Raw genomic sequence first — 13,872 nt, forward strand, 5'->3', positions numbered from 1 at the left:
TTTCAGTGCATGTACTTTTATTTTAAAAGAAAGGCTGAGCTGACAATAACAAAACCATTCAAGCTATCACTGAGAATTAACAATGGACAAGAATCCTATGGATTTAAGTTAATATATACAAGGATGACACAACCTATGCTTTTGAACAACTCTGAAAATACAATGTTTTACATCAAACCATATTTAGATAAACTGCAAATATACATGCAGAAGAGGGATGAAATACATGTCAAATTTCATAATTCAGCTATGCATATTTTAAAGATAACTTGGCAGAACTATGAGGTTGATCCATTATTTTTAAAAAATCAATTAAAAATGCTGCAATTTAAAAATTAAACAATGCTTTATAATGCTTAACCTTTTGGGGTTTCTTCATTTTCCAAGTAAAAAGTTGTGAATTATAATGAAATAATACTGTATATTTATTCTACCTCATTTTCATCTATACCAAGGTTAATCTAACTTTGCGCTGGCCTATTGGCCTATCGTTCAGTTCATTAATAGCAGCCTCTGCCTCTTTGTAATTTATTAGAGCAATGATTGCTTCACCAGAAAACATTCCATATTCATTGTGCTGAACAGAAAGAGATTCTGGTATAATTTTATAGCCATGGAAAAAATCCAGAATTTCATTAGGAGAAGCTCGAAATGGTATATTTTTTAATTTGATCAAAGTTACAGAATCTGAGCCACCATCAAAGTTAGAATCAGGCACAAAGCGCCTATCAGAAAAATTTCCAGGAATACCATCACCAAATTCTTTAAATTGGGGAGGACCTCTATCAGATGAGCAGATATAATCATCGGACAGGCTTCTATAGTCACCTTCATGCACAGAGGGTCCTTCTGAATCAACAGAGTAAAAGTTTTCATCTCTTTCATGACTATGGTGATGCCCTTGCATCTTTTCATTAGATGCTGATGAAATATTTATACCAAACTCTTGCATTTGTTCCTCGGGTATACATCTTAAGAGTACCTCTGTCCCCAAAAAGCATCGGCGATTTAAGCTTTCAGCTTTTCGGGCCTGATTTTCTGTCCTGAATTTAACTAGTGCTTCTCCCAGTCCAACTCCTTTGTCATCATAAAGCAAATAAATGTCATTGTCATCAATGTTAAATCCTGCAAAGAATTTTTGTACTTCAACATTTGTCACATCAAATGGAAAATTTCTTACATACACACATGTCTTTGAGCCAAGGTAGCCATCTTGATTATTTTTATCCTTTACATGGCGATATCCTTCTGGTGATCTTTTAACTTCAGAAGACCCAATTGCTTCTTCCACTCTTTTTTTGGAAACAGGAAAAATGTAAACTTGTCGTCCAAAAAGTTCAAGCTTGTGATAAGTCAAAGATGCTGTATATGCTTCTTCTGATCTGAGTGTAATAATTGCATCCTTGTTTCTTGCCTTATAATGAGCTTTTAGAAAAGTAATGTCCTTGTTCATTAAAGTTAGCGCCTCAAAGAACACCCGCAAGTCCTTCTTTTTAACAGCAGCAGACAGATTTTTAAGATATATGTAATATTCCTTGCTCTGAGGTGAATGAGACTGGCTTGGACCAGAGAAAGGTGAATGAGAATGGGTTTTAACCCTCCTTGGAGACCTTGAATGAGTACGTACTGTGATCCTCCTTGGAGAATGTGAATGCATAGGTTCCATGACCCTCCGTGGTGGTGACTTTGAACCATTGCGTGCTGTGACCCTCCGTGGAGGAGATCTTGAGCCAGTGTGTGCCATATCCCTCTGAGGAGATCTTGAAAAGGCATGTGCCATAACCATTTGTGAAGGAGATTTTGAATAGCTGCATTCCGTAATCCTCCATGAAGGAGATCTTGAATTAACCTGTGATACTACTCTACGTGGTGGAGTTCTGGATCGGGTACGTTTCCTTGAAGGCAAATAGTTTGGCTCTTTTTTTGGATGTTCTGTGTTTGAAAAATATTGTCCTTTATTCAAATTATGTTGAAAGTGGAAAGAATTATCTATCTCCTCTTCTATTCTGCCACCATATTTAATCCATGTTCCTTCACTGGAAGGACGTACTTCTATAAACCGTGAACCCATATAATTCCTATCTCGTTGCAGTCCTTTCATGGCATCACTTAATGTAGCAAATTTGACCAAACCATCTCCATTGATTCGACCATTGGATTTTAACATAAGTATCTTCTCCACTTGTAATCCAGAAAAGAAATTGAACACATCGTCTTCTGTTGAAGAATAAGGCATACCACGTATGAATAAATATAACCTATCAGATTTAGATGTTTCGTCCCTAGGCTGGTTAAAATTCGATTTTGAAATATTTATATTACTGTTTCGAGAGCCACTAGAATGAAACTCATCCTCCAAAGGAACTCTGGAATCATGGCTAGATTTACCAATTCCCTTTTTAATGACTTGAACTATATTTGAAAGGTTGCCAACATCATGTGTTCCAGAATGATTAGGACCTGTCCGCCTAGGTCCTCCTCCTCTTCCACCACGATCAAATCTCTTCCTATTAATTTCTATTATGCTCTGCATTTCTGCCTTGCTACTAAGATAGAACTGTATACGTGAATCCTTGATAAATCCTCCTGAATAGCTCATTGCTTGTCTGGCATCTTCATCTGTTGCAAATATAATAAAAGCTTCCCCCTTTTCTCCTCCAATAATATGTACACCTCCATCAGGAATATTCAATCCTGAGCAGAAACGACGAATATCTGCAGAACCCGCAACAAGAGGAAGTCCCTGTAAACGGATGACTACAGCCATTTTGAGCTCAACCCACAGCAATAATCACCTGTGGACAAAAAGGCATACATGATAACAAGCCTTTAGTATACTGGAAGAATGCTAGGCCTACTCTACACCACTTAAACAAAAATCCTGACATTGAAAGAATAATGCCTACATTTCAAATCATACAACCTAATTTAATCTGAATATTTATAAACACTGGCCAGTCTGAAATAAGTATACAGTTCCCAATAATAATCTCAATCATAAAAGCACCAATGTCATTCATAAAATCTATGATGAAAGGTATCAAAGCTTTCACAGCATCTTATAAAATCCAGTAAAAGAAAACATCTTGTTTCCCATTATCTGACATCCTGAATTACTTTGATCAAAAAGATGTCATATCACTTCCAAGCAATAATAAAGTTTAAGCTTTTTCTGCCAGGCCAGCTCATCTCATAAAGAATTAATTTCAGTAACTTTTTCTCCATGTTTATTCTTTCCTATGATTAGACAGCCAACTGTACATCTTCCTTTGCAGTCATCAGCTTGGGAAAAAAGCCATCAAATCTGACAATACAAATATCAAGCTTTCAGAAGCTTACCTGGTTCTTCTTGGAAGGCCTGATAAAGGCTGTGAAATCAACTGTGGAAAGAAAATGAAACAAAATTAATGGCCAAGAAGCAGATTTACATTTTAAGCCACATTCAGTGGGATATCCAGAACCATGGTGAACATTAACAACCCAGTAAGAAATAAAAAATAATAAGTTGTTCCGTTTCTTTCCTATTCCAGAGACGTACCAAAAAACAAAACAGGATTTGTGAATTTCAATTGTATATCTGGTTTTTCACATGTTTTGAGAGTTTCATTATGCTCTCTACTTAAACTGATGTCAGCAACAGTGATATGAGATTTATCTTCAAAATTTTGATACAGGTAAAAAAATCTGATTAAAAATATTCTTTTCCTTAATGTCCTCAGTCCTTGAAAGTTCCACATTAAAAAGCAAGTGTCCAGTTCTTCTAACATGCTTTTTCTTTTAAAAAAAAATAGCAGAATGTTCATCAAAAATTGAATAAGTGACCAAATTAATGAAGCATACACAACTTCAGAAATTCCAGGAAAACATATTGATGATATACCAATTTCCCCATAATGCTTGCTGTGCCAATATGAATCCAGAGAAATCCAGTATGTTAGAATAACTTTGAATTTAGAAGATAAGTACCGTACCTTGCAAAGGTAGAAGTATACGTGTAATGACTGTGTGCAGAAATAGATTTATACAGCACTTGTAATATCCATATTTCACAAGTTTCCAAAAAAAGAAAATAACAGAAAAAACACAGTACAAACCTATATAACCTTAGAGAAGGTCCCACTAAGCTTATCAAAGTCCACTTACAAATGTACACAGTACTGTAGTTTCAGTATCAAAAACCTATTACAATATCGAATACATGGAAGGAAATATGTTCGATTTAATATTCTATTAATAGAATATTAATATCAGAACCAAAATCAGATATCTGATGAACAAAAAGATTTAAGACTGTAAACAATTAGACCAAACAAATAGACCAAACATTTGTTATCTGTCATTAAGCTTAGAACCAAACTTTCTCCACATCCTCAAACGTATGGCACATCCATCTTTCCTTTTAAAGACCTTACATAATTTGTAAGGGCCAATCCATAAGTAGTTTCTACATTTCACTGAAAACAATGGCAACTAATCTGGGGACATGAATAACAACTTGTTCAAAAGCTTACATCAACAATTTATAGCTTTCATGCAATGCTAGCTAGCCAGCTACAACTGTTACTAACATTATTGGGCGGCTCAATTTTTCCCCTGAACACAAGTGAATAATAAACAACTAGATCTAACAAAGAAAGACTGATAGCATTATATCCTGTCCTTTATTTCCAAGAGGCCTACTGAGCGATGAAAAAGCCTTCAGGAATCCCAACTGAAGTAAAATTAACAATTATTAAAATTTCAATTCCTGATTGTCAAGTAAACCAACTCATATACATTAATCTGGTAACAAGAGGAGAAAAAACATATCAAACAAGGAGTTCAGTAATTCAGTACAACTTATTTCTGAGCAGTACCCTGTTCGTAAGCTTTAAAACACCTTCTAAAAACCAACTGAATACTGTAGTTAACCACATGCAAAAAAGAAAAACACCTCCAACCCTCTATGGACCAGTTCATATTATACAATTCCGTACACAGGATGAATGTCAGATGAAGTGGTTTATTTATGTTTTTTGCAGTTAAAATATACGCTCTGCATTTTATTCTTCTGTAGTTCATATGTGAATTTGAGCAAGCAAGCATGGATTCCTGTTAAAACAGGCACATTCATTCCTATCCATTCAATGACTACTGCTGGAGTAGTGAGTGGCTGGTTGAACTCTTTTTTCCCAGGAAGGTAGTTGCAAAGATGTATTCCTCCTAGAAAATTGCAGAGTACCAGAAATCTGGAATATGAGGCATGATTTCCGTGATTGTAATCCTGGTAGAAAAAGACATTGCAAAAAGACCAGGTGGGGTGAAAAAGCATGTCTTCTCTCTAGCAATGATCAATACCCATACAGTTATGTTGACTAAGATGCCATCAGAAATACATATCGTGATGGAAATCAGCGGGTGGAACAAGCTGCGACTCCGGAGTTTCTTCATCTCGTACAGGGTCTACATACAAATTCGGTTTCTAATATCATCCAATTCTCTTCCTCGGGAAAACGTTCGGAATGATCCAATGTTCTCAGGGAAAGCGCCATTAAACCAGCGAACGAAAAGACAAGAACTACGAGGCCTTCCGTAGCGTGTTCCATCCTGAAAGAACCAGGGCGACCATTTCCAAGCACACCAAACAGTCTTTCTTTCTTTCTTTCCATCCCCGTCCTAAACAGGGAAAGCATTCGCTTCCGGCGAATTGTTTAAAACGCCTCAATATTTTATCAAAACACTGAACAGCAAAACGCCTCAGCATCACCATCCCTGCAGCAGGAGCTGCCCGCGTTTTTTCCCACCCCTTTATTTACACAACACCGCTTGCCGGTCTCAGTCGGCCTCTCTGCTCAGAGCCCGACGCGAGAACACGGAATGCAAAGTGCGGCCTAGACGCTCCTGTCGAAAGCCAGCAACCCCCACAAACACATTCGCACACATTCGGACACCCGTTAAGAATGACCCGCTCGCCTTTCATTTTTACTAACCAGGCCCCTGGGAGTCGAATGAGGCCTCGAAAGAGCCTCAGTTCCGTTAATTTCCCGCGGGAAAGAGGAACAGAAACCCGCGCTTGCTTTTAACAGGTTATGAGGCAAACGCCGCGGCCTCTTCCCCTCTGCACTCGGCCGCGCCAATCTCTCCAGGCGTCCGTCAGGAAAGCGGCTGCGGGCGTCTCGCCCTCTCAAAAATTACAATGCGGCCCCCCCCGCTTCGACCTCCCGAAGCGAGAAAAGACCGATCCGCAATAGACAAAATGGCAGCCGCGCTTCCGCTCCAGCTCCCTGCGTCCCACCTCAGCAAAGCCATCGAGCGCGACTTTCCGCGCGCAGGCTCAGAGTGGTACTTTAAAAACGCATGCGCCGTGCCCCGGAAGTTCAAAGTTTGGTCGGGCATGCGATGTGCCTCATCGTTTCCGATGGCCGCTAGTGCAATTTTTTTTCACGTGTTTAAAAAAAAAAACCGTCAAAAGTTTTGTAGAGAGGAAGGGCGGGAGGAGTGCAAATTTTGTTAACAATCCGATGGCGTTTTGCATTGGACTCGAAAATTTAGCATAATATAAAGTCCATTTGGCCTCCTAGAGTTTTCTTAAATACAAACTCAGAATTTTTTTTTTAAAAAAAATTTATACAAGTTATTTATACAAGTAACGTGTAACGATGTGGATAATGCCAGCATCCTGAAAACCAAAGAGCTTTGATTTCAAATAGGTTAATGATTTCATGTGACTGATTTTTATCTCCCCTTTTAATGCAGTGCTGTTCTCTATATGTCTATGGAGATTCTCAGTCACCCAGGTCACGGTTGTCGGAAAGGTGTTTTTTCAAGCAGGTTCTGGAGAACCAGTAGCGGAAATTCTGAGTAGTTCGGAGAACTGACAAATACCACCTCTGGCTGGCCCCAGAGTGGGGAGGGAATGGAGATTTTGTAGTATCCTTCTCCTGAGTGGGGTGGGAATGGAGATTTTGCAGTATCCTTCCTCTGCCACGCCCACCAAGCCACATCCACAGAACCGGTAGTTAAAAAATTTGAATTTCACCACTGGGCAAGTGGAATTTCTGGGTTTTTTTTGAAGACAAGAAGCTTGCAAAACGTCTTCAAAGAAAAACCGGAAAGTCCAGTTGCCTCTTGAAAAAGCACCTTCTCTGTGTTTCAATATGCATGAAAAAATTAATTTCATTGATATTTTTGGGCTTAAATAGTATTGTGATATATATTGATGATGGTGGTGATGATGATGATGTTATCCATTCAGACATGTCTGATTCTTGGCGATTATATGGGCCAGGGGTCTCCACATTTTCCGATCACTTGTTAAAAAAGACAAACATTTCCAATCATTTTCTGTACATAAGAACGTCTAACATCCAAAGTGATGAAGCAATCAATCATGTTATTTCAAAACTAGGTAGTCCTCAACTTATATTTACAGTTGGGAACAAAATTGCTAAACAATGTGCGTGCTAAGTGAGTCAAACCTCATTTTTCCAACCTTTTCTGACAGGGTTGTTAAGCAAATCACTGCAACTGTTAAGTGAATCATGTGGTCATTAAGTGAACCCACCTTTCCCCATTAACTTTGCTTATCAGAAGCTGACTGACAAGGTCAGAAATGGCAATCGTGACCATGGGATGCTGCAACCATGATAAATACATACCAGTTGTCAAATGCCCAATTTTTTACCATGTGACTATGGCAATGATGCAACAACTGAAAGTGCGAATAATCACTTTTTCAATGCCATTATAACTTTGAACTGTTATGAAATGCATGGTTGTTGGGGAATTCAACTCATCTGGAGGTTTCAGTGTCCAAGTGTGCAGTTACATTTTCCAACTGGTTAGAAAATAATTTTATATTTAAATTTATAATATTACAATAAGCATTTTTATCATTTGTAAAATGCATTTTTTTAAGTGTGTTTTAACAAATCGATTTTGTTGATTTTGACAGTTGCAGCAGCCTAAGAAATAGATTCAAAATCATTACCTGAAAAATGTGTTACTGAAAAGCACTGTGAAGTACTTAATAAGTACATAAAAATGTGACTTCAGCAACAGAGTGGTCAATGCCTGGAATACACTACCTGACACTGGTTTCATCCCAAACCTCCCAAAATTTTAACCTAAGACTGTCCACTGTTGACCTCACCCCATTCCTAAGAGGTCTGTAAGGGGCATGCATAAGAGCACCAGCGTGCCTATCGTCCCTATCTTAATGTTTCCTCTATTTGTATCTATTTTATGTATTCAATCCATGCTTATACTTATATATATTACCTAATATGTTCTTGACAAATAAAATAAAATAAATAAGTACATAGAATTATTTAAAACTACTGCTCAAAGATTATTACACCAAAAAAGACCTGTGAAAATGAAAGCTAAATTTAATAAAATTTTGCAACCATCCGTTTAATCATATCAATGATGTCCAAATACTTACTATCATCTGTATAAGTGATGTTGACAATGTTTTTTTTTTAATTTAAGATCTCATAGGTAAATAATATATGCACTACACTCTCAATTAATGTTTTTTAAATCCAGTATTTTGTTTTAATTCAACAAAAATAATAACATGGAAGAAGCGCAGATTATGATCTAATTTTCATGGACTGCTATTCACTCATCAAATGATTGAAATGTAATCTTCCAATGCGAGGATTCCATTCAAAATTGAACCACCTTTCGTTGAATGAGCCGCAGGACCTCGCGATACTTTTACTGAATATAGAGACGGAGAAAGTGGTCCTGCGTCCGCCTGTGATTTTGTTTTTTTAACCCTAATGGCGCTCCGTAGTTCGCGTTTCAAACCCGCCTTTCCAACCAGGCTTAGGGAGCTCTCGATGGGGTGGGCGGGGTCGAAGCTTCAGTAGCCATGGCGACGCTGCGGCGGTGGCTTGCCGCGGCGCTGGTGATGCTCCCGTTGAGCGCGGGTCGCGGCTTCTTCCTCCCCTTGCGCGACCCACAGAGCTGCACTGCGGCTCAGTACTTCGATATCGCCAGCTTAGACTGCAAACGTTGCGGGGAGTTCCAGAAGCAAAGCGCTCAGGGTGAGACTACCTGAAGGTTCAGCCTGATGGAGGGTGGAGCTTTTTAAAAGGTCTATTCAGAAAGTTGCACTTAATTCAGTGGATCTTCTCGAACATAAGTGCATGTAGAATTGCAGGTTCATTTATTTCCCCAAAAGAGCAGATAGTTGTGCTTGGCTCACCCAAGCATCTTTTGGACATTTTGTAACTAATGGGCAGATCAGGAAGAGTAGCTGCTCCTTGTCATTGGATCACCTCCAGGGAAAATAATGCATATAACCACAGGGAGAAATTAAGCAAGATGGTGAAATTGCTTTAAAATGTGTTTATGAACAAGCAAATTGTTTGTTTGTTAATAAAAGGACAAAACCCCACATAATTGTGAACAACAAGCCTCCAGTTCTTGCTTCATGCTGAGGGTGTGTGAGTAAATAGAAGGTGCCATATATTTTGCTGGAGCTAATTCTTTTGTGCAGTCATTCCCTGTCCAGACAGAGAAATACTAAATGCTGGGATTATTGGGCAAATGACCACTATTATTCTCTCTGGATGATGGCCAGGCAACCTTATTTAGTTCTGGAGATTGCAGATGGGTGGGTGGAAAGATTACGTGTATATATTTACATTCACACATTCTTACATTTAAGCCCTATCTTCCATTAATCTTGAGCATTATATTTGGAAGGAAAAGGAAAGCAACTTTTCCCAACTGCTGTTAAACTGTAGATTCTTTCTATGTGAAATAAAGGTGGCCTCTGGGTAGAAGGGGAGAAACTTAATCCCCTTTCCATCTATTGATTCATCTCAATATCAGTGGATTCCCACTAGTAGTGAAGGACAGTGAAAACCCGCTAAAGGCACCTTGTTAAGAACATTTCAAAAGCTGATTCTGTCAGTTCTTTCTGAATTTTTGGGATCTCAAGATTGCCTCTTTTTTCAGGTTTGACTGTAGTATTGGAACCTGCTATAGAATACCTACAGTCAAGCCAACATGCTACCAGGAAAAATGAAGATTACTTTAGAAAAATGATTGCTATTTATTTCTTTAATTTATATAGTCATCCAACTTTTAATTGCTTCTCTGGACAATGAACATAAAATATTTAAAACCAATGAAAACAGAAATAATAATAAACATAATAAAAATGGTGCACTGGACAGAGAACTTTTAAAGAGTATTTCAAATGCAGGTAGTCCTCAACTTATGACCACAATTGAGCCAAAAAATTAAGTTGCTAAGCGAAACATTTGTTAAGTGAGTTTTGCCCCATTTTACGACCCTTCTTGTCACAATTGTTAAGTGAATCATTGCAGTTGTTAAATGAGAAACACGGTGGTTAAGTGGCTTCCACATTGACTTTGCTTGTCAGAAGGATCGCAAAAACTTACCATGTGACCCTGAGACACTGCAACCATCATAAATATGAACCAGTTGCCAAGCATCCAAATTTTGATCACATGACCAAGGAGATACTGCAACAGTCATAGATGTGAAAAATTGTCATAAGTCACTATTTTCATTTCTGTTGTAACTTTGAACAATCCCTAAATGTAAGTCAAGGACTACCTGTAGTTGACATATCTTATTGGCCAGGAATACCAGTAAGCTACCTTTATGATTTGTCCTCATATTTTTCCAGAATACATTGTTCACCAGAAAACCCAGCATAACTGTTGGAAGGTTCCTTAAAAACTTTTGAAGGCAACATAGGTAGAGAAATTTGAGAGATCTCTTTCAGTCAAATCCATATTAAAGCAAATATTTTAATTTGAAGCAGATAATACAACAAGGTATTGTATATTTTTCAGGTACATCATGTGATTGTCTTCCAGGATTCAAAAAAGTTTTTGATAAAGGTGGAACATCTATTATGTGTGAAAAATGTCCAGAAACGATGGTAAAATCAACCTAAAATATTTTTTATTAGAAAAAGTAGGTAGAATAATTTTATTTTTTTCTATGTTACAAGCTTCAAAGTGAGTTTTAAATAAGTTTAATCTTTCATTTAGAATGGAGTTACTCAAGATGGATGGGACTGCATTACTTGTCCTAGTGGCTTAACTATAGAAGGAAAATGTATATGTGCTAATAATGAGATTCTAGGTAAGAATTTTACAGTTATTTTATGCTTATTTGTTTAGAATAGAATAGAATAGAATAGAATAGAATAGAATAGAATAGAATAGAATAGAATAGAATAGAATAGAATAGAATAGAATAGAACATAACTTTATTATGGTCATTGACCAGCAATAGACATACAATATATTAATAATAATAATAGTAATAATAATAACAACATTAATATTGGATCATAACATCCCCCTTAAGAAAATACATGATCTCAAACCGTTAGGGTCGCTCCCTAATTTACATGAGTGGAGAGCCGATAAGTATGTGAATAATATATTTTTCCAAAAATTGTTATAGATATCTCCAAAAATTGGCACAAGTTGACAGCTATAATTCTGTAACCAATTTTTTTCTTGTGGACATTGCAGCGACACAGAATTTTGCCACTGCATGAGTGGTAGCCGGATTTGAGTCCTGGAGGAGAAAGCCTACATAAAAGTCCTCTGCCCTCCCTGGCAATCTCTCTAATAAGGGGAAAATATATACTGACCTATAAACTCTATATAGCTCACAGCACAATAAAATATGTGAGATAGGTTCGACTTCTCTTTTACCACATATACATAGCCATTCTGCTATTGGTGTTCTCTTATACCTACCCTGGAGAAGTGCTGAGGGGAGAATATTAAATCTGGCTCTGAAGAAAGCTATTCTTTGTTTTGGGAAGATCGGATCATTTAGATATTTTGATGATTCCCACACACCCTGTTTGATTCTGTCCCTACTATGGAGAGGCAACCTATTTAGTTCTTCTTGGAACTCCATGTCCTTCATTCTATCAATTACTACTTGCTTTGCACAGAAACTAGTCTCAGTAATGCTTTTGGCGCTCTCCCAAGGAAAGAACAAGTACATCTTCACCAACCAAGGCTGACTTACTCCCACTTTTCTTCCTCTCTCTTTCCCAAGGTTGAGAATGCGGAAGAGACAGCAACTTTGGGAGCTGGCATGTTAACAATTAAGAGTTTAACCCTTTCCTCACAGAAAACTGATGGAAAAGATTTGAAGGGGGTTAGATGTGCCTTCATCTTAAATAGCAATCTGTCCCCAGTGACAGTGAAGAAGCTGGCTTAGGGAATTTAGTATAGCATTCTTGGTGGTCCAGCATCCATAATTAATTCTGTTCATATGGATACTAAGCGCAACCTGATGTGTTTGTAGTGAGCGATGTGATTAATGTAATTGTACTGGAGATCCTTTACTGTCTTCCAATGAAACTTCTCTATTAATACCTTCTCCTCTTGATGCCTTATCTGGAGAAGGACTGTTTTTCCGAGTGGGCTGCCACTTTTTAGCAGGCTCTTTAACTGTTTCCCTGGGTATTTGCACTTTTTCCTCTTTCTTATCCTGAGTATGGGATTTATCCAAGTCTGCTGTATGGACTTTAGTGGAGGTGCCTGTAGCCCGATGTTGTGCTTGCAGAAAAACAGCTACATCTTTTCAGTGTCTCTACATCATGTTGAATGGTTATTAGTTGTTCAAATATTGAAACAACAGTTAAGCGCTGTGAGAAGGCATTGCTTTGCCATAAACTCTGTTGTATTTTCCCACGATAAGCTCTCCACACTCTGAATTATGTTGTTGTTAACCTTTTTATTCTTTATCTCAGTCTCCATACCGGCTGTAGCTGGACTCATTGTTTGTGAAAACAGCTGGCTGTCATTTTGCTCCCCTCCCCCCAGATCTGGAAAGTCTAGTATCTGCTGTTTTGTCAGATCTCTTTGCAGGTCCCGTTCTAACCTCTCCAGATTGCTGAAAATGGAGGGGGGGATATTTTTACTCACAAATCTCTTGCCAGCAAAGGGCTCGTCAGTTTTTGGTTGTTTTGCATTCTTCCCTGGTAGGAGAGATCCTGGGCTGGTGCCATGGTGCTTCTTTCTTTTTCCCGTGCCTTATTAGTCCTCAGCAGCCAAAACTTTGTCTGTATTGTGGTCTACGCTGTTATCATCTCAGATAAAGGATCCAATGGGGTGTATTAAAAATTGATAAAATAAAATAAAACCAAGAGGAGCTGCTGCAAACACACTCTGGCCCTTATTTGTTTATTTTTCCAGGCAAATCTATGTAGAAACACATATGTGAGATATATTTTAACATTTTAGTTCAGTTAAGAGATGAAAAATTGCAAACTTTGATTTATTCCAGGAACAAAAGGAATATAATTATATATTTCCAATTTGTATTTTAAAAATAAAACAATACATATTTTTTTTCATATCTACTACTTTTTTTCAGATCTATTATTCCAAATAATAACAGTGTAAATTTTATGGCTATTTTCTTCTTCGCTAAAATGAAACATCTCATTTAGAAATCACTGATAGTTTTACAGCAAAGCAAACCTGCTGTGTTACACAAGCTGTCAGTGTCTTTGATTGAATGATTTTCAGGATCTTCTCCTGAACTCTTTTATTTTCCCAAATTGAAAATAAAATCTGTTCTCTGAAAGTATGTTCTTCCTCTGAATTTATACTTTTGCAGCGAGTTAGATTATGATACCATTTTTCTCTTTGATGAAAGTTGCAACATAGAATAGTGTTGAGAGAGATTTACAACATAGCTTTTGTTGTTACATAATTAAAAATAAAGTTTCCTTTTAAAAACATGCAAGCTGATTTTTTCCTATAAAATACCTGGTAGAAATAAGTGATCGTACATGAGCGGAAAGCACTTCCATATTTACACAAAGTTAATTTTTCATTATTCAAGGTAATTCCTGGAAAG

At 37.5% G+C, this 13,872-nt stretch overlaps 2 protein-coding genes across 3 annotated transcripts in view; one reads left to right on the forward strand and one right to left on the reverse strand.

The window, feature by feature from the left end:
• Window positions 1-6,334, reverse strand: RBM12B (RNA binding motif protein 12B). Of its 2 annotated transcripts, none has more exons than XM_060681900.2 (3): window positions 6,275-6,334; window positions 3,340-3,380; window positions 1-2,795 (listed from the first exon to the last, which is right to left on the reverse strand). In XM_060681900.2, the coding sequence occupies exon 3, from the start codon at window positions 2,765-2,767 to the stop codon at window positions 446-448; it is 2,322 nt and encodes a 773-aa protein (XP_060537883.1). In that variant the 5' UTR covers window positions 2,768-2,795; window positions 3,340-3,380; window positions 6,275-6,334; the 3' UTR covers window positions 1-445. The 2 variants fall into 2 exon arrangements, with proteins under 2 accessions (XP_060537883.1, XP_034278329.1); XM_034422438.3 differs by having other exon boundaries at window positions 5,970-6,334.
• Window positions 6,335-8,753: 2,419 nt separating this feature from the next.
• TMEM67 (transmembrane protein 67) overlaps window positions 8,754-13,872 on the forward strand; it is a 40,491-nt gene continuing 35,372 nt past the window's right edge. Inside the window, exons 1-3 of the mRNA XM_034422439.2 lie at window positions 8,754-9,035; window positions 10,824-10,912; window positions 11,025-11,118. Of these exons, the coding sequence (XP_034278330.1) occupies window positions 8,861-9,035; window positions 10,824-10,912; window positions 11,025-11,118 (358 nt within the window). The 5' untranslated portion in view covers window positions 8,754-8,860. The remainder of the gene's footprint in view (window positions 9,036-10,823; window positions 10,913-11,024; window positions 11,119-13,872) is intronic.

Source organism: Pantherophis guttatus, chromosome 3, assembly GCF_059756535.1.
Source record: "Pantherophis guttatus breed Tessera chromosome 3, ASM5975653v1, whole genome shotgun sequence".
Lineage (NCBI taxonomy): Eukaryota > Metazoa > Chordata > Lepidosauria > Squamata > Colubridae > Pantherophis > Pantherophis guttatus.

Excerpts from the sequence above, each read along its gene's own strand:
- RBM12B (XM_060681900.2), bottom strand. The coding sequence starts at position 2,767 with ATGGCTGTAGTCATCCGTTTACAGGGACTTCCTCTTGTTGCGGGTTCT.